At 40.2% G+C, this 25,509-nt stretch overlaps 1 protein-coding gene across 1 annotated transcript in view; it reads left to right on the forward strand.

Annotated features, from left to right (window-relative positions):
* SNCA (synuclein alpha) overlaps positions 1-25,183 on the forward strand; it is a 72,393-nt gene extending 47,210 nt beyond the window's left edge. The window contains exons 5-6 of the mRNA XM_063337018.1: positions 23,748-23,837; positions 24,844-25,183. Of these exons, the coding sequence (XP_063193088.1) occupies positions 23,748-23,837; positions 24,844-24,876 (123 nt within the window). The 3' untranslated portion in view covers positions 24,877-25,183. The remainder of the gene's footprint in view (positions 1-23,747; positions 23,838-24,843) is intronic.
* Positions 25,184-25,509: the final 326 nt, after the last annotated feature.

The following is a 25,509-nucleotide window of genomic DNA, read 5'->3' on the forward strand; positions in this document are numbered from 1 at the left end:
ACAACCTCAGGTTGTGCCAGAGGAGTTTTAGATTGGATATTAGGAATAGTTTCTTCACTGAAAGGGTTATCAAGCATTGGAACAGGCGGCCCAGGGAAGTGGTTGAGACACCATCCATGGAGGTATTTAAAAGACATGTAGATGTGGCATTTAGGGACATGGTTTAATGGTGGTGTTAGGTTTATGGTTGGACTTGATGATCTTAAGGGTCTTTTCCAACCTAAATGATTCTATGATTCTATTTGCCAGGAGGTGTAACAGTGAAGTTGTAGTCCCCACAATAACTGTGCCCTATAAGTAACATAGAATCATTTTGGTTTGATAACATAGCTGTTATCATAATGGTAACATTAGAAAAAAATAAATTGAAGCATTACACGCAAATGATGGGAAGAGGGATTGCATGTAAGAAGGTGTCTGAAGCTGTCTTACTAGCTTTTGGTTTTTTTCTCTTGTTGGTTTTGAGTAGTTGAGAGACCTGTTTCCTCACGTAGTTCACATATTTCCCATCAGAAACTCTAGAGAAACAGAGCAATCATAGGCAAGGACTTAATAGTTTTACCAAAGCTACCATAAGACATTTCCTTTCATTACACCATGGAAGTTGGATTAGCAATGACAGCTTTTGCTAGTACATTCCTTTTTCTTATTGATTTTACACAGTAAGAACTTAAGAGAGTGTTTCCCTTGCTATCTGCACATTTTGTTTACATGTTTTCTGTCCTTTGTTTTTACACAAATTTCTTAGATGCCAAATAGCATAAATAGAAAAATTTTCCATATTTATATAAACAATTTATTGTTTTAAGGAGGGAAAGGAAAAATAAGTCCACACTACTAATTTGAACAACACTGTAGAAATGTGAGTGCCAGGATAAATTTCTTCTAAAACAGTTTGGGGTTTTTTTTAGGTTGATAGGTTAAGGAGTAAAGAAGAATAGTCATCCTCTTCCTACAGGTGTTGCTGGGAAATGACTGTGTAGGCCCCTTAATTATACCCACTTTCTGGGCAAGAACAACAGGACACCTGACATGACTTTGGCCTCAGTAAAAGTTACTTCAAACAGACAGGAGCATAGTTTTTTGTCTGTGGCAGTGACTCATTCTCTTTTTTTCTTCCAGTTCTTCTGTAGCTATTTGCTAGTGGTTTGTGGGCTCTGCTTACATGGTTATTCCTGAAAACCACTTCCCCTGCTCCTCCTTACTGTGCACCCACCTCTCCGCTCCCTCCTAGAACCAGTGATGAGATTTCCCAATGGTTCATCACAGCCAAATTGAACGCTTGGGGACGTGGAGAAAGATGCTGTCACTCGCTCTGTCTGGAGTTGCTGTAGGACTGTTGCCTGAAATGGTGATGCTTTCCAGTATCACTGCTGTTTCCTAACTACTTTCACATGCACTTTTTGTGTCCATCCAATTTAAGAACGTTGGTAATGCTAGAGGGGTCCATGTGGTGCAGATAAGATGTGATAAGGCTGACAGCCTCCTATTTTGGGTTTTATTATCATTTTGAAGCATACAAAAGTACAAGCCTAAGAGACAAGTGACAGTTCTAGTCCTGAAAAATTTGCAACCTCAAAGCCCGATCCAAAACTGACTGGGCTTTTGGAAATCACTAACTTTGTCAGTGGAAGTCACTGACTTTGGATCTGGGCCTTTTACTTTAATGCCAAGGACATTAGCCTTATGTAGTTTTGATCAGGTAAAACCTAAACTTGAAAAAGTGCAGATATAAGAGACGCTTGTTTTCTTCTGAGAAAGCTATTGCAGTGTGGGAGCTCGCTAATTAGTTCAAAGTTGCCTTTTGAACATGTGTTGGTGACCACTGTTAGTAGCAGCTATTGAGTGCTGCCCAGGTGGTCATTTGATCTGATTTGTAGTAACTTAAAAGGGTGGACACATGCACATGTCAGATGTGTATCTCCTTGACCCCTAATATCTGTACTGGCAGTAGCAGCCAGAGATGAACCAAGCAGATCGTCTCGTGGTCCTTCTCTTTCTTCTCTTCTGAAAATTAATGGCTAAAAAATAAACATAATTTACATGATTGATTTAGATGATCTGCACTGACAGATATATAAGTAAAAATCTGGCCTGATTTTCAGAAAAGCCTAGCTAAATAGGGTATTCTTCAAGAAATGAGTTTCTAAAAGTTGTCTCATTTTGAATATCCAATAGCCCTCTGATAATTCATCCAAAAGAATTCCTTACAGGCCAGTTATAAATTACTGTCGTCTTTAGCAGTTACTCGTGGATAAACTGTAATGATATAACTGTCTAAGGTTTAGGCAATTCTATTTTACTGTACTCTTAAATTATATTGTGAAACGTACCTGATAAGATCTCAAAGTAAAAGTATACTAAATCAAGGATTTTCCATTTCCAGTATATTTTACACATTTTGTCTATGTTTTCGTAATCTAGTGTAATATAATTAGTAACTTCTGGGTTTGGTGCTCTAAGTTTTATTTAACATATCAAATAAATGTTTTAATATGCATTTTAGTATTGCTGTTCTATCAATTTCTTCATTTCCTGCTGTGAAAAAACATGAGTCCACATGGCACCCAGGAAATCTCAGTGCACAAAACTGGGTAATAAAAATGACAGCAAAAAAGTTGGTACTCAGAAAATAGGCTATGGCTTGCAGTTGTGCAGCAGGAAAGCACAAAATTCATTAAGTAGTTAATGAGCTCAGGAGTTTTAAGTGTGGGGGAGGAATGGCTTTGTTTTATTGAGGTTGGAGTCTTGGCAGCGAGGGAGAGAGGGAGGTGACTTTATAAGAAACATTCCAACGTTCTGAAATCCTGGTTTTCTCCTGTCTCAGTTGGGGAAAGAAAACCTGTAACAGTTCTAAGGAAATTACTAACTGCACTATTTCATATTGGAAAATATGGAAAGCAAAAGATACGTAACTCTGAAAATTGCCTCCCACAAATCGCACTGCAAGAAACCCTAGGACTTGGTTCCTGTAAAGGACTATGTGTGTGCTTGAGTTCGTTCTTCTGCGTGGGTACGTGGACTTAAGTGTGTGTATGCAAAAATCCAGAGCAGGATCAGGGCATCGGGGTGCTGTACTTAAAATAAGTTGAGCTGGTGGGTATCGTTAGTCGAAGCTTTCTCATGGAAACCCCAGTGTTTGGGACTGAGTGAGGGTCATGGGGATCAGGGTTACATCATGTTCCCTCAAGTCTGCTTGCACCAGCTATCTGGGCTTGTGTGTATTTCTTTCTTAACACATATGGCATCAAAATAGCTTCAAACCTGAGGGCAAGTACTCTGTTTCCTGGCTGTGATAGATGCTGTTGGTGGTACAGGCCTGACGTGAGTCAGATATTAGTCATGGAGCATTCTGCGCTGCCAAAGATGCAGGCTGTAACTTAGCGTGCAGAGAACGGAGTGGTTTTTCATAGCGCAGCCACTACTTCCCATTTCAAACAGATGAGCTGGATGACAGGGTTAAAGACTTTGGTTCTTATTAAAGGCCGAGGCTGGGGAGGAGGTTCTGGTTGGCACCTATGCCCGGGATGCAATAGGGAGAGAGCAGGGGGTGCTCTGTGTGTTTCCCAGGTGCTGGCTACACCTAAAGTGACCCAAATCACTCAAGTCCCAGCTCATCCGTGCTGAGCGTGATGAAGAGCACCTGTGAGCAGCGCTGCTTGGCTGCCCTTCTCCACCTGCCAGCCCAGGGTGTGCTGGTACCTCTCCAGTGCCTATGGCGCTTGTCGTGAGCTGCACCCTGCTGTCAGCAGGCAGTGGCCATGACGCGCTTTCTGCTTAAGAATTGCAAAACCCTTCTTCACTTTACATAAAAATAAAAGCCGCGTGAAGCAGCTGACTAGCACGTAATCATGATAGTGTAAAGTCGGCAGGAGAAGCAGAGCTTTCACTCCTTGCTCCTAGATGCTAGCACCAGGCTGTGCTTGGATGAGGAAGGAATGAAACTTGTGATCGATGTGCGGTTCAGTGTTTGAACATTGCCTGACTTCCAAAGGTGGAGAGTTCAATTGATTTCTCTGTCAAGAGCTATGCCAATGTAAAAATGGGGCTTGCAACAGGGTTCTTCAAATATTCTACAGTCATAGTTAAAACTGGATTTTTGAGAGACTCAATATACTACACTGTATCTTAAGTCTGGTTATCCCTTTGGTACCCCTGTGGAAGCTGAGCTACTTTGAAAAATAGTCCCTGGAGTATACTTAAGATTGTAATAAATTCACCAGTCCAAATCTGTCTAAATAGTTTTAACTCCCTTTTCTGACCTTCTGACTTGCACTGGTTTTCTCAGGCAGCAGGTGGATTGGAATTTTTTTAATTTATTTTAAATAAAATGCGATTGTGTAATTTTGATTATGGATGCTGAAAGCATAAGAAAAACACCCAATATCATGAGGAGAGTGACTAATGTTGGCAACACTGGCAATGCTGGTGGACGCTAGAAGATAAAGGAGAGCAGATGGCGTTTCATGATTTTTTTGAGTGCTTTGCTTATCTTGGTATCTCTGATGTAGCCCTTTGAAGAACATCACCTGAATTTTAACCTTTTCCTTCTCTCACAAAAAAAAAGTGATAATAACTTTTTCAAAGCAGAGACTGTTATGATCACACCTGGTAATGTCACAGCATGGTACCTAAAGTGTCTCTGCATGCGTACAAAGATTTGTTTGCACTTGGAAGGGACTGCTTCGTATCAGCAGCAAGCATTTTATTTTCAACTCTTCCATCCAAAACTTCCCAAAGAAAACAAAAATTGTAAGTACACATGGCATGCTCTTGACTTCAAAACCATGGCAAGCCTCTGGGATTATTTGGCTTTGTGGCAGTGCAAAGCTCATCACTCCACACTTCAAATGAACCTGAAGAAGCGGTCTGGGAAATAGAGAGGTTGTCCAGGGGAGGGACTGAGAGCTGGATCCTGCTGTGCAGTTTGTAACGAGCAAGCATCAAAGGGCAGGTTTTGCTTGTGAACTTTACAGATGTAAAAATTGGTTGTTTCTCAGCAGTCATGTGGCACTAAGAGAAAACAACTAACTACGCAGTCTAATAATCAATGGGGAGGGAAAGAAACGTTGTTGAAATGCTGGCAGATCTATATTATTCCCAACCTGGCAAACGCAGAGTTAAATCTCTGATTGAATGTATGGAAAGCTCGAACAGATTCTGTGTGTACCATGCGAGGTTATGATAGATGTCTGAGGAGAGATTATATATAGAAGGCTGGTATAGCTCTCTGAGGAACTTCATCTCAAATGTCAACACAGCTTTAATAGTATAGTAAAAAAAAAAAGAAGTAGTTTTGGTTTAAGGAAGTTTTTCAGAGTATGCCATAACAGTGAAAGCACTGCATTATGGGATTTGGTGCTGGTATGGACATATCAGTAAAGACAGACTGGTTTCATGATCCCAGTATGTACAACTAATGCAGGAAAATTTTCCAGTGGAAACTCAGTCTGGGATTTCTGCAGGGTAAGTTCACCCAGCATTATGGCAAGCTCAGCAGCTACAGTTAATTACTTTGCTTGACTCCAATGCAGCAAAACAACTTTAAATTTGCAATTGGTTAAATATGGGCTATTGAGCAGCATCAGATTTCCGTGTCTAAAGCAAAGAAATGTATTGTGGAAGCTCCTTTAGTATTTTAAGTGTCCCATGCTGGGACACTTAAATGCCTACTGGATAGTTTACTGAGATGGCAAGTCTCAGGGTCAGTTAAAGTGTAGACTTGAAGTGGTGGAGCAGCAGCAGCGATGTTCCCTGAGCTAGAGTGTTGAGTGATATTGCAGGTTTGGTCAGTACTGCGTTTTGATAGTCTTCAACTACCAGGCTGGCGTGCTGGAGGAGTTGCACTGACAGCCATCCATCTGTGACCGTAGGGCTTGGAGCAGGGGAGGTGCTCCTCTGGGGATGTGGAGGAGAGAAGCTTCATCACTTCCAAAGGTCTGGCCCCTTGGGCCAGGACATCTTCCCGTGTAACGGCAGGGGACCATTCATTGCAACAGGTCAGTGCTGGCTGGTCTTGGAGGACTGCTCTTACCCAACGTGAAAAACACAGTGAGATGGGGACGGTGAGGTGCTTGCTGAGGGGCCATCCACCAGAGGAGCTGTGCCTTTGAGAGGCAGGCAACACATGGCTGCTCCATTTGTGGTTTGTGATCCTGAAGTGTAAAAATAAATAAATATCAAAAGCAGAAGGGGAAACAAAATATATTTATTTCAGGCAGAAAAGCAAAGCCGCCTGAGACATGAGCTCAGCTGGGCTGGGAGTTTTGTCAGCTGTGGGCTGCTCCTTACTGGCATGAGCTCAGGTCTCAGGCTGTTGTCTGACAGCAAAACGTATCACTCATGCGTAGCATGTATAAAAGTAGGTTGTCTTCTGTGCTCAGCCACATCCCACATCCCTGCCAGAAAGGTAATTATTTGGGCAGGCAAGAGGAGGAATGACCACTTCCTATGGGCTGGCCGCAGACGCTTGTCCTGTGGGAGGAAAGTGAGTGGTGTTTCCGAGACATCAGTGCTCCGGGATTACCCACTTAGGCTGGTACATCCAGTTTTACTGCTGTTATAGGCTTTTGTGGGTTCAATCTGGCAGCCGCAGTCAGGGAAGAAGCTTTCCCTTTCCTCTGTGGGGAGAGCCATAAGTGATGATCTCTGCCTTTGGCTTGGCTGAAGTTAACCAGCTCTCTGGGAATCGGTGCCCCAAAAGATACAAAGAAGCTTTTTCAGTTTATGTCTGGGTTACTTTGTGTGTTTTAAATATTACTATTACTTCTATATATTCAGCAGGTCATTTATTTCCATTTTTCTTGCCTGTCACACCACAGGGAAATATTCCTGAAATTAAACATTTGTAGTTGCTCATTGCAGAATGACAACTGAGTTACTAAGTTAGTTGGTGCTGTAAAGTTTTCAGATAAAGCTGCAAACGTTCTGCCTTGACTGGATGAGGGAAGCAAAATGAGTGAGTATTAATGGAAGTCAGAAATATCTAAGAAAATCTTTGTGGTTCAAGACAATTTTTCTGCAAGGTTTTGGACTAGATGCTCAATGACACCTATTTATTTCCTGACCCATTGTTATCAAATCTTCATCCCTCACAAACAGATATATGTTGCTATAGTATTTTCTTTTCCCCTGCATTTATGCTCTCAAACTTCTCAGACAAGCATTAGCACTTTAAAAGCTCAGTTTTATAATCTGGAGGTGAAAATTGCTCACCAGATTTAAAACAAACCAAAATAAAATACAACCACTCAAAACTGTCTCAATGATAAGTAGTTGTGATGGATGTGGCACAAGAAGATAAAAATAAGGAATTGTTACTAGGCCACAGAAGCCCAAAACCTAATATCCAAATAACTCTTCCAGGCGTGGTGGCTGAGAAAAGAGAGACTAGATTTCCACAAGATAATTTTTTTCCACAGAGTAAAGCCCAGGAAGTGATGAACAGCTGCAGTATGAGCCCTCACAGATGGACAAAATGAGCATGTTTCCTCTCCTAGGATCACTCTCATCGTTAAACTTCTATTACTTGAAGTTACTTTTCCTTCAACATTGGAGTGGTTCATTAGCTTTAGGAAATAGCTTTCATTAGCATTAAGAAAATATTTGCATTTGGTTGGTTGTTTTTTTTTTTCATGGACCTCTGCCTGTGTATTCATTCATGTGGACTTTGGCGTTGATGTCAATAGTGCTCCTGGGGTTTTGTATCATTTTCCATTGGTATGTTCACTGTATAAACTAGCTGATAAATTTAATTTTGCTTTGCATACAACCAAACCTCCATTAGCTGATTTGGAGCAGCTTCTGTTTTTCAGAAGCACAAGTGGGATCATTCAGAACCAAGTCCCTACCAAAATTGTCTGCCTTCACACAGCGCAGCTCAACAGTTGGGCCTAATCAGGACCGTCTCAGCCCTTTAATGTGTGTGTACTGTGAGAACTCAAATTACGCTCTAACTTTATGATTGACCGCTCTTCCTCTGAAATTGTGTCAGTGATCTATATTCCAGTTAATTAAATCTTACGTCTGAATGTTCTGTTAGTATAAAAGCCTCTCCAAGAAGATTTGTAGCCTTAATGAATTTTGCTTTTAGAGTTGCAATGATATGGGGTAAATTACAGTCCTGAAAGATACACGATCTATCATGGTAGATAAGTGATCGATCATGGAGTCTGAAGTCAGCGCAGCTGCTCTGATATACACCTGCCAAATATGTGGTTCTAGATACCTAGAAAACACGTATTTTAAGAAAGTGGTATGTGAAGGAGTGGTACAGCCTTGATGCATCACTTACACATCTATCAAGTTACTTGTGCTACTGTGTCTGAGCTCTAACCTCACCTTATCAGTGTAAGAAGTGAGGAGGGAGAGTTATTCTGTCAGTCTCTGTGATAAAGCCTCTTGGGTTGTCTGCATGATTGACAGCGGTTTTGAAGTTTTATCAGAGAACAAACCGATGGGCTAACTGATGGGTGGATATAAATTTACATCAGTTACACGTTGTTAGTTTTTGCCAGCAGTGCACTTTGCCCTGGTGTTTATTTGTGCAAAACCTCTTTTAATCTAGACTATGAGGCCAACTTACTTTGTAGTTAGCATTAATAATAAAAGGTAATTTGTCAAATGGAATTAAATGATGTTGTTATAGTAATAATCAAGAACCAGTTGATTGAAATTGAAAGGGATGTAAAGAAGGAACTGTGAATCTAATCTAGTGGTGTCTGGGATGCGGGAGAAAGTGACAATAATTCATCAGAAGTCAGTGCTCCTCCCCAAAATCTGCAGCCCTTCTCAGTGGCTTTCTCATTCTCATAAAACATATAGCGCCTTTTGCAGAATATTTCAAGGGTTATTTTTCATTCCCCTGAAGAATAAATCCATTTGTAGTGCAGTGCATTCATTATTTGCTCTAGGTTTTTCATAATGTTGAACAAGCTAATCAGTGCTTTTTCTACAGGAAATGTAGTCCCGTGATACAGGACTAATTCTCTGTACAAGCACATCACTGGGGGTGCACCAGCAGTGACCACCTGCGGTGGCCGCCCGTGCAATTTAACAATCACATTATGAAGGCAATATTCTGGCTGGTAACAAATATCCAGGAAACAGCCAACACTGGGCTGAAGAAAAAGGGATTATGACCGAAAGGTGTTTTCTGTGAAGTTCCAAAGTCATTGCTGAAGTACAAGGCCTGAGCCATGAACTCCTTCCCTGTGTTTGTAAGGCTGAAGCCTGAATTATTCATGGAGCGGAGACTCTGAGCAAACTGCAGAAGCCAGCGTGCTTAAGGTGATTAATTAAGAGCCTCAACTGGTGCGTTACGATGTGGATGAGTCATTAATATAACAGACACGCTAACAAGCACGGGAGAGGGTTTGTGTGGGAGGGTGGAGGAGACATCCTTCCTTAGGTTGCTAACAGAGGCGAGCCTGAGCAACAGGCCTGGTTACATCTCGGTGCTTCCAGGTGTTTAATTTCAGCTCATCAGTTAAAGAGACACATATCCTCATAGTGTGTGATTAGTATTACGATGAAAACCAATCACAAGCATTTCAATGGGATTAACATGTTCAAGTGCTTTAGGGTATTGGGGCCCCCAGGACTGGCGTCCTACACCTTTGAAGAGGGTTAATTCTGTGTTCAATGGGTTGAGCGTGTCTCCAGCCACTGTTCACAAGGCACTTAGCTTTGAAAGGGGACAGTAATTAAAATTTATTTCATGGAAGGCCCCAAGATGTACATATGTTCTGTGCATACAGATTGTGTAGCTCGTAGGGTTCACAACCCTGTCAGTCTGTTTATATTAATTCTGTCTTCTTTTTTCATTAAAGTTTAGGAGGCAGATCAATTTTTAATTTGAGGAATTTTTTTTGATGGAGAAATGGGCAAATGGTGAGACATTGTATTCACATGAGGGAATTAGTATTAGATTTGAAACCAGTTAAACAATCATGGAAGGCAAAAAATCCTTTCTTCCTGACTGCTAAATATTTAACAGGCTGCTGAATGATCAGAGGTCCCTTTTTGGAATTTAAAACGACAAGATAAAAACGAGTTTAAATTCTCTAACATTTGCATTTGTGACAGCAAGAATATGAGAAGCAATGTCAAATGCTTGAAGTCCTCCCACTTGCGCAGTGATCACTGAGTCACTGTACTGATACAAGCCAATTTAGAATACTTTACCCCTGCTATAAACGTTGGGCCTAACTCAATTGGGAAATGGGAGCATCACCCACTCAACACAAAGCGCTGCAGCATTTTTCTTTCGTGCAAGATAATCATCAGCAGTATAAAAAATAACTTCAGTGCTGAAGGGGTTCTGTTTCTGCAGTGAATAGTTGTTGGGGGAATATTGTCTCCAAAGTCTGCTTTGCCTTATGTAGATCTTAGTTTCCACAGAGTTATTGGAAGATGTATTAGGAACACACTTTGCTTGAATGCTGTCCCTTTATATGTGAGTCTTGCAGGTACAGTAGAAGAGCTCTGTTGGCACTGATTTAATTTGGGGAATTACAGATGGATAAATGCTGAGTCTGTCTATCTCACTAGATAAAAATAGTTTGCATCAGATTTCAGAGATGTCACACCTTATCATATTAAGTGGTTTGTTCTTTGGAACTGGAAACACTTTGGGTTTCTGAAGTTAGTTCTTGATTCTCTACAGCATTATTTTAGTATCAAACCTATATAAAAGCTTTGACTTCCATGGAAATGACTGCTTGCTTAAGCGTATGCTTGAAAATCTTTTGCTGAATCAGGGCCTATATGATCTTAAATATGTAAAAATATTTCAAGTTCAAGTAGATCAGCTTTTAAGCTTTCATTGGTAAAGTTATTTTAAGTGTCTCTTATCAGATTGCTTACTTATAGTATACATTTCTTGTTGTTGTTGCTGCAAAGAACATGTTGAATTCCTTTTCTGCAAGAATCCATTCAGAAAAATGCTTCTGAATATTTGTGGTGCCAGCTGTTATTCTGTAATTAGTGCTAGATGGTCCAAGGCACATCCTGGCAGAAGCATCTCCTGTTTTGGTAAATGTAGCCCACTAAACATCCACGCTTTGCATGTATGTTTGGAATGTTGCAAGTATAGGAAAGAGATTAATAACATTAGAGCAGTCACTGCTGCAATTTCCAATACCGCTGCCTTTCTTGGATAAGTCTTGGCAGATGAAGAATAAGAGCCATTCAGTTTGTTGCCTGCTCTTACAGAAATGATACACATGTACAACAGAAATCACAGTTATTTTTCAGTATGGTTTCTCATTGAATCTGCTTGTTGAACAATGCTTATTATGAAACAGTAAACTCATCAACTGGCTTTATGCTAAACCACTACAAAAATGATCATACTTTAATGACAGCCGTTGAAGTGCCCCTATGATGGGAATACACAAATACTTGTTATCAGATAACTGAAAAAAATGATTTGGAAATCATGATTAAAAGGTGATAATATAGCATACTGCTGAATTTCCTTTAGTTTGTTCATGGCAAACTGCATTTACTTGTAGCCTCGTATTCCACGTAAGTATTTTCTAGCATGGCTCATTTCTGAAATGGCATTTGCACATAAATTCACCAGCTGGCTGTCTAACTGCTATTGCTTGAGCATTTGCAAACACTTGGGCATCCAGCTGTGGCAATTACGCAAGCGTGTTTGTGTTCAGTTCTGCATGGGTGATTCTCAAGAACTGGCTCTCATTCTTATCTAAATGTTCACCAAGCAATACGTGTAGAGAAACATCTTTATAGCTGGTAGCAGATAGGTTTTTGTGGTGTTTTCAAACCACAGGGAGTCTTATCATAAATGCGCCATCTTTTTCTGAAGTGTGGACTGATCCTGCCAGTCTTTTTGCATCATCCTCTTACTGAAAATATGAAAGGGCTCCATGATAGTGAGAACCTAAATGCTGAAGATGTTGTATTGCTCTGGGCAGCGTATCAATGTTCATTGCAGAAACTGTGAATGTGACTTGTTGGAGAAAGAACTGTAGTGACTGTAATTGATTTGCCAAAATGTATTCTCTCTATTCCTCCTCTGTTTTAAGTGAGCACCCTCATCTCCATTGAATAAGCTTTGATAATCATACTCCCTGGCATGACATGACATGCATGAAATTATTCTTCCTCAACTTCATCTGAACTTCTGTAAATCACATGTAGCTCACTGTTATGCCAGGAGTTTGAAGAAAAGTGATTTGGTTTTGGTTTTCCTATTTATCCTCAAAGCAGAGGGTGCAATGAGTGCAATTGCTAAGCAGTATTTCACTCAAAACTCCCTGACAGAAATGTGATTTTTACCTGCTGCTCTGGATGTAGTGAACAGAATGAATGCTTTGCCTCAACTGCTTTTTTTGTGTGCTACCTCTCTGGTGTGTATGCATCATTTTTTCCTCTTGTATGCTTAAATATTAATGGGGTGGTGGCTGGAGCATGATTAGAGTCCCCTCTCTCAAGCCATAAAAGCAGATGTGGAGAAGAGGATATTTCCCTTTCCTTATGCTCCTTGTGGCTGTGGGACCAACTGCTTCTTGTGAATTGTAGCAGCTTATGGTGGTTGCTTTGCTGTGACCCCAGTGCAGAGGGCAGACCCCTGCTTAGCAGATGAGCTCTGGGGAGCTGCTGTGATTAATAATAAGAAAGGACCAGAGGGAAAGTGTCATTCTACCAATTATGACAACTAACTTTCTATGCTTCTTTGATCCTTTAAAAAGCAGCTCTGCATTTTAATTTCAAATGGTTTGACATATTTTAGTAATAGAAGGCTTTTTTCTCGTAAAAACAGTGCAGTAACAATTCTCCTTTGAAGCTCCATCTATGGCTGAGGAGATCGTCAGCCCACACTGGTTCAGGTAGTTTTCTGATGTCAGACACCACTGGGGCCTGCCTTGCTTTTCCTCTGTCAGCCTGTAGAGCAGCGTCTCTGCCCTACTTGACTCTTCTCCAAACACCAAACAGCCGCATCCCGACTCTAGCAAGACTTAACCTTGTGTGCAGCTCTCATAAATGAGCTGCAGAGATACAGGGTAGTGGATGCTCAACAGGTTTTTCCTTAGGGTGTTGTGTGGACAGAATGAGCAGTGTTAGTCCAGAGAAGACTGAAATGAGTCAGGATAACTGTTTTTCCAGTATCAAACCCTTGCTTCAGAGAGAAAGGGGACAGTGTCCACTGGGAATAGGATTAGAAATATTGGAGCTAAATGGTAGTGAGGGAAATCGAGGATAGGCATCAGGAAAGATGCTAATGGTAACAGTAATTAAGTGCAGGAATAGATTTCTTGGGGATGCTGTGGAATTCTTGTCACTGGAGGCTTTTAAGGTGCCTTTTCCCAGACATCTGTTGGGAATGATTTAGGGAAAGCTGAACGTGCCTAAAGCAGCAGTGTGACTTAGGTAACTCCTCAAGGCCATCCAAACTTGCACTCTTACGATTTTGGATAGTGAAGTAGTGGTGAAGAGTTTTATGGTACATACCTCTTTTGGAACAGCAGCAGATGTCTGAAAAGAGGATCGTAAAGACAGGCTGCTCTCTGCAGGACAGGTATGAGTACAAAAGTGGCTTAGGGAGGTGAAGAGTTACACCAGCCTTATATTGACATAGATAAGAACAGAATTTGGCCTGGGAAAGGCTGTTTTGCTTTGAACTCCGCTCTCATGCATAGAGGATAGCATACTTCAGTCTGATGCTTTCCTTCATCTAAGTCACAAATGAAAAACAAAGATAACAGTAACAGTGCTGGGGGAGGAGGGAAAGAAAACACAGGTACTGAAGTATTGTATATTGGGGTACTAGTCTTTTAAGAGTCTCCTCACCTTCTACACCTTGCTAAGTAAACTTTATTAAATAATTCTTTCCACTTAGTTCAAAAGAATTATTTCGTCTTCTACAGGAGAAGAATAAGCTGAAGAGATGTTTGTGATGTTTGTGTTTCGTGCCAGTGGACTGTGAAGTAATCTTTCCCAATGCAAGTGAAAGCTCAAAATTGTCGTATTCTTGCTTCTAGATGAAGAGGGATACTTCAGGAATATAAATTTTAAGATGCAGGCTGAATTTCTAGTCTTTTGTAATGTTTGATCTGCTGCTAAATAGATCACAATCGCAGTAAATACTCATGAAACCTTTGCAGTTCAAATAATTGTTGCAGATGTTTTTCAGAGCAAGTGCAGGTTTCTTCCTTAGAAGAAATGTATTTTAAAATTCCCCACCTAGGTATAGTACTGTAATACGTTGGAATTGAAGGAGCGCTTTAGAGAGACGCTCATTGATAATAACTGAAGGGTAACCACTTCACTAAGAGCATGTCCTGCCAATCAATTACAGCCTTTGAAGGTGACTGTGCTGCCACTAGCTCTCCTGTCAGCCCACAGCTCAACGTGCTGGAGAGTAAAAGCAAATGAGTCAATGCTGATTTCATTAGCTTATCCACTCATGCTCTAGAGAAAAGGGAAAGGGAGAAAACCCTACCCTTTCTCCACTACCTGTAGAGATCTCTAACTCTTCCTTTAAAAACTTCCTTGGAAATGAGTAAAGTTACTTCATTGCTTTGTGAATACACTCACACAAGATGGGGTACAGAACTGAAGTGTGTGCTGTCTCTGGGGCTACGTGTAACGGGGTGGAACTCCTGCTGTTCATGATGCTAGAGGGTGGCTGGTCATGCAGTTCTGTACTGGGGACTTTTTCTAAGACTAGGAGAAATACCTATGGTTTAGAGATTGTTCTTTTAGATAATACAGCATTGAATGAAATGTTTGCATGAGTGGAGACTTCTTTTATGGGGAACTTATTTTCCTCCTTTAATTTTGTCTCTTAGGAAAGAGAATATATACTCATGCAGTCTATACAGTAACAACTTCTGGAGTTTGTCTATCTGCACTAAAAATGTATGTAGTGTTGGAATATGATTATGATATTCAAACAGTTTTAAATAAAGTATGGTAAAATAACTTCGCAGCTTTGACTGGGACCACGCTGTTTAAAATCATCTTTACCTACTTAATGGAGCCAAATCTGAACAAGATGATTGATCATTTCTATGCTGACTGCAAAGCTGATGTGTACCATTGCTTTAGTTAAGGTTATCAGTCAAGATTATGTATCATTATGTTCTAGTTTTATTTAATGAAGACAAAGCTCAGGTATCATCCTTGGAGGTCGTTCTCGGTGATGGGTTCATACAGATTGGAGAATCCTCCATTGCTGCAGGGGGATAGATGGGTTTAGCTAAACCCATGTACGGACATAGGGCCAAGCTGTTCTTAACAGACAGGCTCCTTAATTAAGGAGATTCCTTCAGGATTATATAAACCTAGTTTGTTTATGCTTTCCTGACGGGTTCATTCATCTTTCCTCTCTGTTCTAGGATGTGATCATTCTCCTTTGGGATCTCCCAACATCCCCTGCAAAGTGCATTGTGTAAACTGAATTCTGTATTCAGGAGAAGGCACCCTTGGACTGCATTAGACCAAGTAGATTACCTCACAAGCTTTGTTAATACATGAGAGAATTGCTTGCCTTTTTTTTTGCAGTAACATGATATTACTGGCTTGTGTTTGTAATTCTTTTCTTTGCACCATTTGCCCTTTCTCTTTGATTTGGTGAGTGCCTAAGTGCAGCATATTAACACCTTTTCCTGTTGAGCTGCATCTCATTTATTTCAGTTGCTAACTCAGTTGAATATCTTTGAATTATCTAGTAATAATAAAATAAACATAGGCTGTTTATTGTTCCTTCTTAATGCATAAGACCGAGTGTACAGTTAAGTGCAGTCCTTGACCTTTCTTCCAAATCCTTATTGAAAATAGTGGTATTACTGGACTCAAGATTTCTATGAGACTGCACTCTGAAACTTCAGGTTTGAGAATGTAAATCATGATGTTGATAGTGGATATTGTTCGAGCAGATCAGTTACCCTAAAATATTTTTATTGACCTATGCTTCTCTACCTTGTTCAGGAGAATGCCAAGTGAGGCACAGCTGTGACCATATCCCCCTGATGTGATGTTTAGTTAGCATATACTATTCTCACTGTTTTGCAATTAGATATTACTTCAGTATTTCTAAATGGTAAGCTCTAGCTTTTTCTGTCCCTGCTTGTGGAGTTTTCAATATCACCATAGATTTGGGAAGCTGAAAAGGATGAAGCTGAACGAACTGTGTGTTTTGGATGCATTTACATGCGTTACTGATGGCACATTGACTCAGACCCTAGGCAACCTGTTATTTTAAGTCACCCGTAATTAATGCACGTGTCCAGCACTTTAGAACTTGTATGGCCTGCTGGTCTGACCTGGGCGATGGGCGGGTTCTCTGTGAAACCCACATCCATTTATGAGCAAATAACAACATACCAGCAGCTCTCATTAGGTAATTTACCAGCCTGATTAATGCAAAACATGAATCTGAGTTCAAGGAAAGTTGATTGCTCGCAGAAATGTTCCTGTTGTACTCTGAACTGAGTTGAGTCTTATCTTTACAAGTAACAGTAAATGGGGAATTTTAAAGGAAGGAAACAAAAATATGCGCAATCTATGTTGTATTGAAATTTGTTTGTCTAGGAATGTACAACATTTCATAAATTGTTGTAAACAGCAGGTATTTCCAGCTATTTATAGACACCAAGATGGACCTGTAACCACAGGCACTTAGTCTTCACATTCGGTCCTCTCTCCATAGGCCTCAGTCTTTATTCTTTTCATTTTTGTCATTGCCAACTGAAGGGCATTTGCAGGAGTTATGTTAACCTTTCTTTGTAATTGTGCTATCGTACTGACATTTATTTGTTTAATTAAATGTCTCTTCTTCACTTCCACTCCACCTAAGGAGGACAGTAGTCCCATTTCATTATTGGTTCTCTCAATTAGTTGTGCACTGGAATAGCTAGTTTCTTTCACACATAATGCTTTTCTCATCATTTTCTTCACTTGAGTGTTTAGCTTAGGGATAATTAAAACAGTTTACTTCTTCCTAGCTAGTGCACAGATATGTCTTCTCTCTGTATCTCCGGAGTAAAACCATTAGACTGCTGCTAACGCTTTGTCCTTCACAGCTGAGGCCTGCAGTCACTGACAGTTGCAATGAGCTATTGGAAGCTTTAGAGCGTCCTAAGATGGCCCAGCAACTCAGTTATAACCAGTCAGCTCCACATACTTAATACCTTAGGACTAGGAAAGTAAGTAAACTGAGGCCATTTTAGCATATCTTTGTTTTGCCTGTTGTTGGGAATTTGCTGTTTTGTTCAAGGCTTTTTCTCCCATTGGCTAAGTTGGGCTTTATGGTCAAAATACCTGTAAAAAATAAGGTACCGAATGGAAAAGACAGTTATTTGGTGGAGAAGAAAGAATACGAATTATTATCTTTTCAAAGGGGACTTTTAAGACCATTGGCACAGCAAATTGCTATCCAACTTGTAGCAAGAGGTGAATTTGGACAGTATGCGTAACAGATGCACTGAGGGTCTACAAAAGAAATCCCAATTTTTTTCTTTGTTCCACCATATGATGAGTGATGGTTCCTGAACAAAGTTCTTACAGGGTGCATAAGACCAAAATGAAATGGATTTACTCAGGCTGGAGGGTTATTCCGTTACCAGTTGTAAGGGCTTAAGGCAGCCCTGCCGAGTTACAGGTTTGGTATGCGATAACAGTCATGGGACCAACAGCTTTAGGGATAAACAATTTATCCCTAAATGATGGTGTGGTAACAAAGACAGATTAGAAATACAATTAGCCAGACTGTAACAACAGCAAACTCAATAATTCACTAGTACTGGGCTCACAAAGATATACATGACCATGGCTATCAGGCAGGCAGGTAGGAAGCAGGCATGGCTTCTTCTCTGGACAAGCTACTCAGACCAGTTGATGAGATCAGGGAATGTCAAATTCCCTGTTGGATCTGTCCTTCCTGTTGTTGAGTTCTACCTCTCTGCCAGTGCTGTCCTTGGTGTGCACAGCGCTAGGAAATACAGTGAAAGGCAATACGACCCTTACTCTAATCTAGCAGTACATGGTAATTTCGCAAGGTCATAACGCTATTGGATGTGATTTTTTAATTTTATTTTTTACATTCTTATTTTTATTTCAGACTCCCCCAGGTACTAGCTGGTGTGTATGTACAACAAACTGGACTACATTAAAAATGTTTTGCATGGAACATTTTGTTGGGAGTCTCAAAGGTCTTTCCAAAAGGGACTTTAAAGGTCTTTACAAAAGAGGTACACAAAAATTGTCTTGTAAACCACCTTTTTGCCTATTCCAGTTCACTGCTTTTTCCATAGTGCCTCTTAATTGTAAAAGACTCAATAACAGTCTGGCAAGTGATGTGGTGTGACCAGTCCTCATTGAGTTTATAATAATCTACTTTGTTGAAATTAACTATGATTTCTCGAGTTACGTTAATTTGTTAGGTGTTTGAGGCAAGCCTGACCTTATTTTTATGTATGTAATTGATTTTGTACAGTAAGGCTTTCTACTAGAGAAAAAATACTCCCCAGTATCTGTATGGGAAATCTCATAGAGGTCTCAAGAACAGACAGAAAATCAACAAGTGTGAAATTACATGGACGTGAAAGTTTCTTGGGGGAACTTATCAATGCGTATAAATACCTGATGGGGGTAGTGGTAAAGGAGATAGAACCAGACTCTTCAGCAGTGCCCAGTGAAATGACAGGAGGCAGTGGGCACTAATGGAAATGCAGGAAGCTCCATTTAAATGTAATAAAAAGCTTTTTCACTGTCCAGTCAAATACTGGACCAGGTTATCCAGCAAGATTGTGGAATGTCCATCTGTGGGGATGGTCAAAACCCAACCAGGCACAGCCCTGAACAACCTGCTGTAGGTGACCCTGCTCTGAGCTGGGAGGTTGGACTAGATGATCTCTGGAGGTGTCTCCTGACCTCTGTGATTAGCGGAAATGACTTCCAGGGTGATTTCCTCTTGCCAGTATAAACGTTTTAAGAGCTGACACTTCAGTAGCCTGGTTTATTTATCTCAGAATATGGAATCGCTCCAGAAGGAACTAGTTACCAGTAATCATGAGAATATACATGACTGTAAGACTCCTTCAGCATTCATAATGGAAGGAAAAAACATGCTACTGGCCAGAGAGATAGTAAATTATAATGCTTAGATCAGCTGCTAAATTGCAATTGCAATGCTTCCTTTTGAAGTTGCTTTTGTCTGTGACTTGAGATAAAATAATTTCTTTGTGATGGCAGTAAGTTGGCATTCAAAGACACGTCACCGAGAGGACCGAATGCACACACACGAATGAAGGTGACGATTTTGCCACATGGGCTGACATAGGTGTGGTACCACGAGCAGACCACCCGGTCTGTTTTCCATGTGTAGGGGATCTTAAATAGTCTCTCCCCTTCCACCAAGTGTGTTATGAGGTGGGAAAGAAATGGGTTGTGATTTTCACCAGAAACACTGAAATAAGAGAAACTCATTTGGTGATGTTTTCCTGGTAAAAGGAGAAGGCCTGGAGTTTTGGCAAATATTCTATAATTTAAACAGGGCCAGGTCTTCAGGAAGACTTAAATTAGTTTGATTACTATTTTATTGCAAAAGTGTGTTGTTTCACACTGTCACACACACAGCTTAGCAGGATTCATTCCCATAGACAAGGAGGACGAGTCAGCATTTTGGAGCAACTGCAGCAAATAAGTTCTACTTCATATCTTATTTTTGCCACTCTTGTATACCAGTTATTTTGTACCTGTTCCTGGAGCCAGAACTCGTGCCTAAGGTCATGCAAATGTGCCACTTCGTACAATGATGGGACACTGTCTCCCTTTCGTTTATAAAATGACAAAAGTTGCTTGACAAAATGAGAGCAGAGCGTGCTTTGGGAGGGAAGATGTACACCACAACCATTCATTCCCAGGGAAGGTGTGAGTGGGCTTGCGAGGTAGCCTGGTAGCACGTAGGTCTTGGGCTGTGCGAGTCTGACAGTCACGAAGCTCTGCCAAGGCAGACAGGAGTGCTGACAGCCCAAACTGACACCACCATTGGTACCCGGGAAAGGCAACGTAGTGTGTGCTCTGCTCTGGCTAGACGCAAAAGCTTGCTTTGCATAACATGGCTCTGAGGACACAAGACTCTGGAGACGTAGAAATACAAGTCTTACCCAGAGTGACCTTGCTTAAAACCAAGGTATAAAACCAGAAAAGCATTTGCTTTTTCTGAAGGGAATCCTCAGGGGACAAGCAGACATCCTCTCCTCACCATTCTTTTAACACCTTGGTTATTCCATGAGTTGCAATTTTCCCTTTTTAAAGTGTTTTCCCCCCAAAAGAGCTCATGATCTCCAGTTAAAAACTAACTTCATCTCTGAGAAGCTTCTGTTTAGCTTTTCAGATCTTTTAATAAAAAGCTTTCTCTCTGGAAATGCCTTTCTGTATGGTTTAAGAATAGAGGTGGCAGCTACAAGACAAAAAATGTCTTTCATACTAAGACACAAATTGGTCTATTGGGTGTTTTTCCTCTTCCATAACTGAATTAGGATACGGAATTATTGACCATGAGAACGTAAAATTGTATTTCTTTGTTTTAAAGGAAGTAAATAATGATATAAGGTGTACCTTAGATGGCTCTATGTTACTGAGGGTGTTTGTTTGCTTTTGTAGTATGCTAACTTTGGAGGGATGGTACATCAGTTGCAGAGAGAGCCACCATTAAAAATGATGTGGTCACCTATGCTATACATTTAAATGTAACAAACGTGACCTTGAGTGAACTGCAGTGACATCAACATGAAAGGTGGTGTTTGTGTTCCTGTTCGCAGCTGGACAAAGGTGATAAGACTTTCCCAGGCAAAGAGTTCCCTTGATGGTTTGGTATGGCTTGTGATTTGCTTCAGTTGAAAAAATATTGGTGTTGTGATTGATGTTGCATTTTGGTAGTGCTGATGATTGTTTCATTTGAAGCTATAGAGGAATCTCAATCCTGAACTCCTTGAAGGAACTTGGGGAGATGATAAATTCAGCCTTTTTTTAGACATTGTGTCTCTGTAATCCTGATTGACAGTCCAGACCGATGGCAGAGGTTCCTAACAAACAAACAGCGTATGAGCTTCGAAGTTCTTCTTTGAAATTCATCTGGCAAATCTTTTTCTTTGTCGTTACTAATGGTCCTGGCAGTTTCACTTGCCATCTGTTTTCCTGCTACAGATAACATTAAACTGCATGCTTTCTTCCTTGTGCAACCTCAAGACTGATTTTGTGCAGAGTTTTACTTGATGTACTGATTGTTAGCTGAAGCTGTTCCTTAATGAAAGGGGGAAGCAGAAATTAAATTATATTTGGGATTAAACAGGAGTGCAGTAGACTGGGCCTGTAGGTCCTTACAGCTGATACATTGGATCAAGTGCATAGTAACAGCTTTAAAATTTGCATCGCACACATTATTTAGCTGTTTCAGTCAAATCTGATAGGGATTGATGCTACTTCTCATAAAAGTGAATAGGCATAAATACTCCTAAAATTTGTTTAGAAGCTAGGGTAATTAAATATTGCACATCAAATACTCTTAGGAGCTCAAGTGTTTTGATGAGCTGGGGCAGAACTGTAATTGGTACCAGTTTTTCTGATAATTTCGTGCTTTAAAAGTTACCTGTCATGTTGAACACCCAAAATTACTAGTTCTCCTGGAAGACAGGCCTAAATAAAGATATTAGCAACATTATTCATCGAGATCCCTTGACTTTTGGAATTTGTCCATGTTAGTTATGCCATAGAGCAGCACAGGGTGTTAACTGGTAGCAGGCACATGCATGGAGGGAACTTGGCAGAATAGTAGGCATTGACTCCACATGGACTATACTGTTTACCTCTAAAGGAAGAAGCATATCTGCCCCCACTGAGAAGCAATGGGACCGCATATTTTCATACTGGGCCTTTTAAAGTCTGAAGAAAGAGCTAGAGAGAAGAATCCATATTATGGAAATAAAAGTCCTGCACATCATGGATTTCGATGATGAGGGTGAAAAACATGCAAATGCATCTGTGCCAGAAAAGGTGACCAAACCAAGGAAGAACAAGATTCGTATCCAGCAGATAAAGTCACAATTTGTGCATGGAGAGATGCAGCAAGTTAGGAACAAAATAAGAGCATTATGACTAAGGTCATCTGGTTAAACCACAGACGGAGCTGATAGGTGGCAAATGGTGAACAGCAGAAGCATGATAGATATCGTGTGAAGGTAAAGAGGGTTTACTGCCACCTGTTTTGCATATGATTTTCTATTTTCTGTTAAACTCACAGAGATGAGTTTCAGGTTTAGCTTCTCTTATCCTCATTTTATCTATATCCTAAATTTAATTTAGCATCAGTATCCTATAAATTGCAGACTTTGAAGAATTACCTCATTAGTCTGGTTTGTGGCTTACTTAATTTTGTATTTCTGTCTACGCTACCAGCCTGCAGGATGTTTTTTAAAGTTAATTTCTTCCTGCGTGTCTGTAATTGTAGTGCATTTCTGTCTAGATTGGCAACTGTTATAAATCAGCATGGTCACAGTAGTTCCACTGAGCTACTCTACCTTTTTTCACATCAATTTTCTTACAGTTCAGGACAAACTCCAGCAGTCTTTGTTCTGGCAAAACTCATGTTTCTTCTCTGTGAACTTCTGTGGTAACAACTGCTATGGAAATTGGCCCAATTGGAATGCTTTTTTTTTTTTTCCCCTTTGTAATTTGTGTTTGTTTCAGATGGTAAATAGTTTCTATAGTTCTAGGACGACACTTAAGTAATCTTACTCGGCAAGTTACTCCTTACACGGTTGCAATCCCATTAATTCGAAGAGGCTGTTACGAAAATTGCTATATAAAATAGAAGCGCTTCTGTAATCACAGAATCATAGAACGGTTGGAGTTGGACAATTACAGATGCCCAGAAAAAAGTGTAAGAAACTGGGTATCAGGTAGTGCCATGCATCGTATACTAATACTGTGTAGAGTAACATGCTGGCTGACATAAGAAAGCATATAGAGGTGTGACCCATTAAAGGAAAAAAGCTTTTCCCAATATAATTAGGTTCTAAAACTGAAGGAAAAAACCAGCATGCAATAGTCCGAGTTACAATAGTTCTCTCTTTTTTGGCCACTTTGAAATGTACTGTGAAAAAGCTAAAACTGTAAAATAAACAATGATTTATGAGAGAATCGATGTGTCTGTAATATTAAAAATATATATAATTGAATTACTATTTCATTTGTTTGTCTTGATACTACCCACCTCTTTTGACCTGCTTTTGCAACTACTTTTGCATACCTGTGACTGTATTCCCCAAGTAGTTAAAAAGGAATTATTGTGATAACTTACTTAAACAATTTGTGTGTTTCCTAGATCAGTTTCTTTAGGAGCAAAAACCTTGTCTTGGTTTGCTTCATGACTTGACCAAAGTATTTTCTGTGCAATTGAAGTATTTTCCAAAGATATTCAGCAAGTCGGTGATGGTACTGTTCTTTTGTTCAGATTGACTTCTTGATCTATCCGTGGCAAGAGAGAAATGGGATGTCAGCACTTCAGCTATTCAGAAAGATGGTAGTAGTCATTCCCATGGATACCCCTGTAGAACATGGAGATCTTTCTGGAGCTGACATCCTCTAGCAATATCCCACAACCAAAGGACAGGGCAAGAAGTCAACTACTTATGGGGAGGAAAGACACGCTTTGGCATAAATGACAAGGCAAGCAGTTACAACCTGTCACTTTTCTTTCCCTGTTTTAAATGCAGAATGAAGAAGGTTTCCTGCAGGAGGGAATGGTGAATAATACAGATGTTCCTATGGATCCTGAGAATGAGGCTTACGAAATGCCTCCAGAGGTAAATCTGTTGTGGTATTTGCTGGGAATGCATGTGGTAGAAGGGCACAGGAGGGGGCTGCATGCTTGAGTTGCCTTAGCCTGGCACAGGCTGGTGCTCTGAGCTGCAGGGGCGTAGCAGAAATGCAGTCTCTTTGGCCAAGATCTCCCAGAGGTATAGTGCTGGGAATCAGAAAATCCATTGCTTTCTTGATAGTAAGGAAGTTTCTCAGGAAAACATTGTGTGTGTTTCGAAACACTTGTGCCTGGGTTTCTGAGTAATCCAGAGTAAACTTGTATCTTTTTCTTATGTTCGATAGGGAATACGTGAAAAATTGCATCTTCGTAGGTTGTTTTAGTAGTTTGGCCATTTATCAAAGCATCGTGCTTTGTAAAACACGATAATTCATTACTATACTCTTAAGTTAATGCAATTAATTATTTTGTTGTTTTTCATGCACCTGCTATCTAAAATATTACTACAATGTCTGGCACGATGCGTTGGTAGTTGGAGTGGCAGTTTTACAGTAGTGCAGATGATTAGGCTGAAAATGAGAGATATAAAACATTTAGGCCATGATCCAGTAAAAGACTTAAAGGCACATTTGATTGCTAAAACCTTGAAAATCACTGAAATCATGGGGACTCCTCATCTACCCGTAGTTAAACACACACTTAAGTAATTTACTGACTCATACGAGTATCTGCAGCACCTGGTGTGCTGTTCAGGCCAGAGGTGGTCCTCCTCCCTCTCCAAGTAAATTGCCACGGGCGGCCTCCTGAGTTTCTGGCAACATCAGCTGAGTGGCGTGTTAGCCGCTGTAAAAGCCTAATTCTCCTGTAAATACTACAGCTTCTTAGGTACAGTGTCTGGAAGGTGTGAGAAAATAATAATAAATGGCAAGATCCTGATCGCATGGAAATCCATAGTATTTTGGCAATGAATCCACTAGGACTAGAACAAGCAGTGAAAGTAGGATGTATTTATCTAAAATACTAGTAGCGCTGATTTCTGCTCTCCTCATTAGGAAGAGTATCAAGACTATGAACCTGAAGCATGAGAGTCCTTTCCTTCCTTTATATCTCCTGAAATCTACTAACTACTAAAGACGTCCCATCCTGTACAAGTGCTGAGTTCCAATGTGCCCAGTCGTAAAATTTTTTTACAGTTTTTACGGTGTATTTTGAAGTCTTCCATCAGCAATGATTGGAGTATCTGTGACTGCATCCACCTTGTTTCAGCATTTCCCTCCTGCTGAAATGAAAGCTGGTTGGCAGGATCATTGTTGTGCTGTGGATATTGTGGCTTCAAGTTTAAAAGTTAAAAAAGAAAATATTAAATAAAAACACCTAAGTGTCTACTGCTTATTTCTAACTCTGTACATGTTTTGTTGATAGGCTGTCAGTAATTTGATATTGTTTATGATACAATTTTTATTTGTTTCCTATGACTATTCTTTCTGTGCAGAGATGACTTATTGTGAGAGCTTTATATATATGTGTATGTATTATACATATAAAAAAGTAATCAAGCATGAACTATGCACCTATAAATATTAGCTGTTGAAAATTTATTGTTTTGTGATGTGTTTTATTAACTTGTGCTTGTAAATAATGGTGTTCAACTGAAGCAAATAAAATGTAACCCATTAAAATGAACTTCTAAATTAGTGTTGATTTATAACACCTTCATT

Source organism: Chroicocephalus ridibundus, chromosome 5 (assembly GCF_963924245.1).
Source record: "Chroicocephalus ridibundus chromosome 5, bChrRid1.1, whole genome shotgun sequence".
NCBI classification, from domain to species: Eukaryota; Metazoa; Chordata; class Aves; order Charadriiformes; family Laridae; genus Chroicocephalus; species Chroicocephalus ridibundus.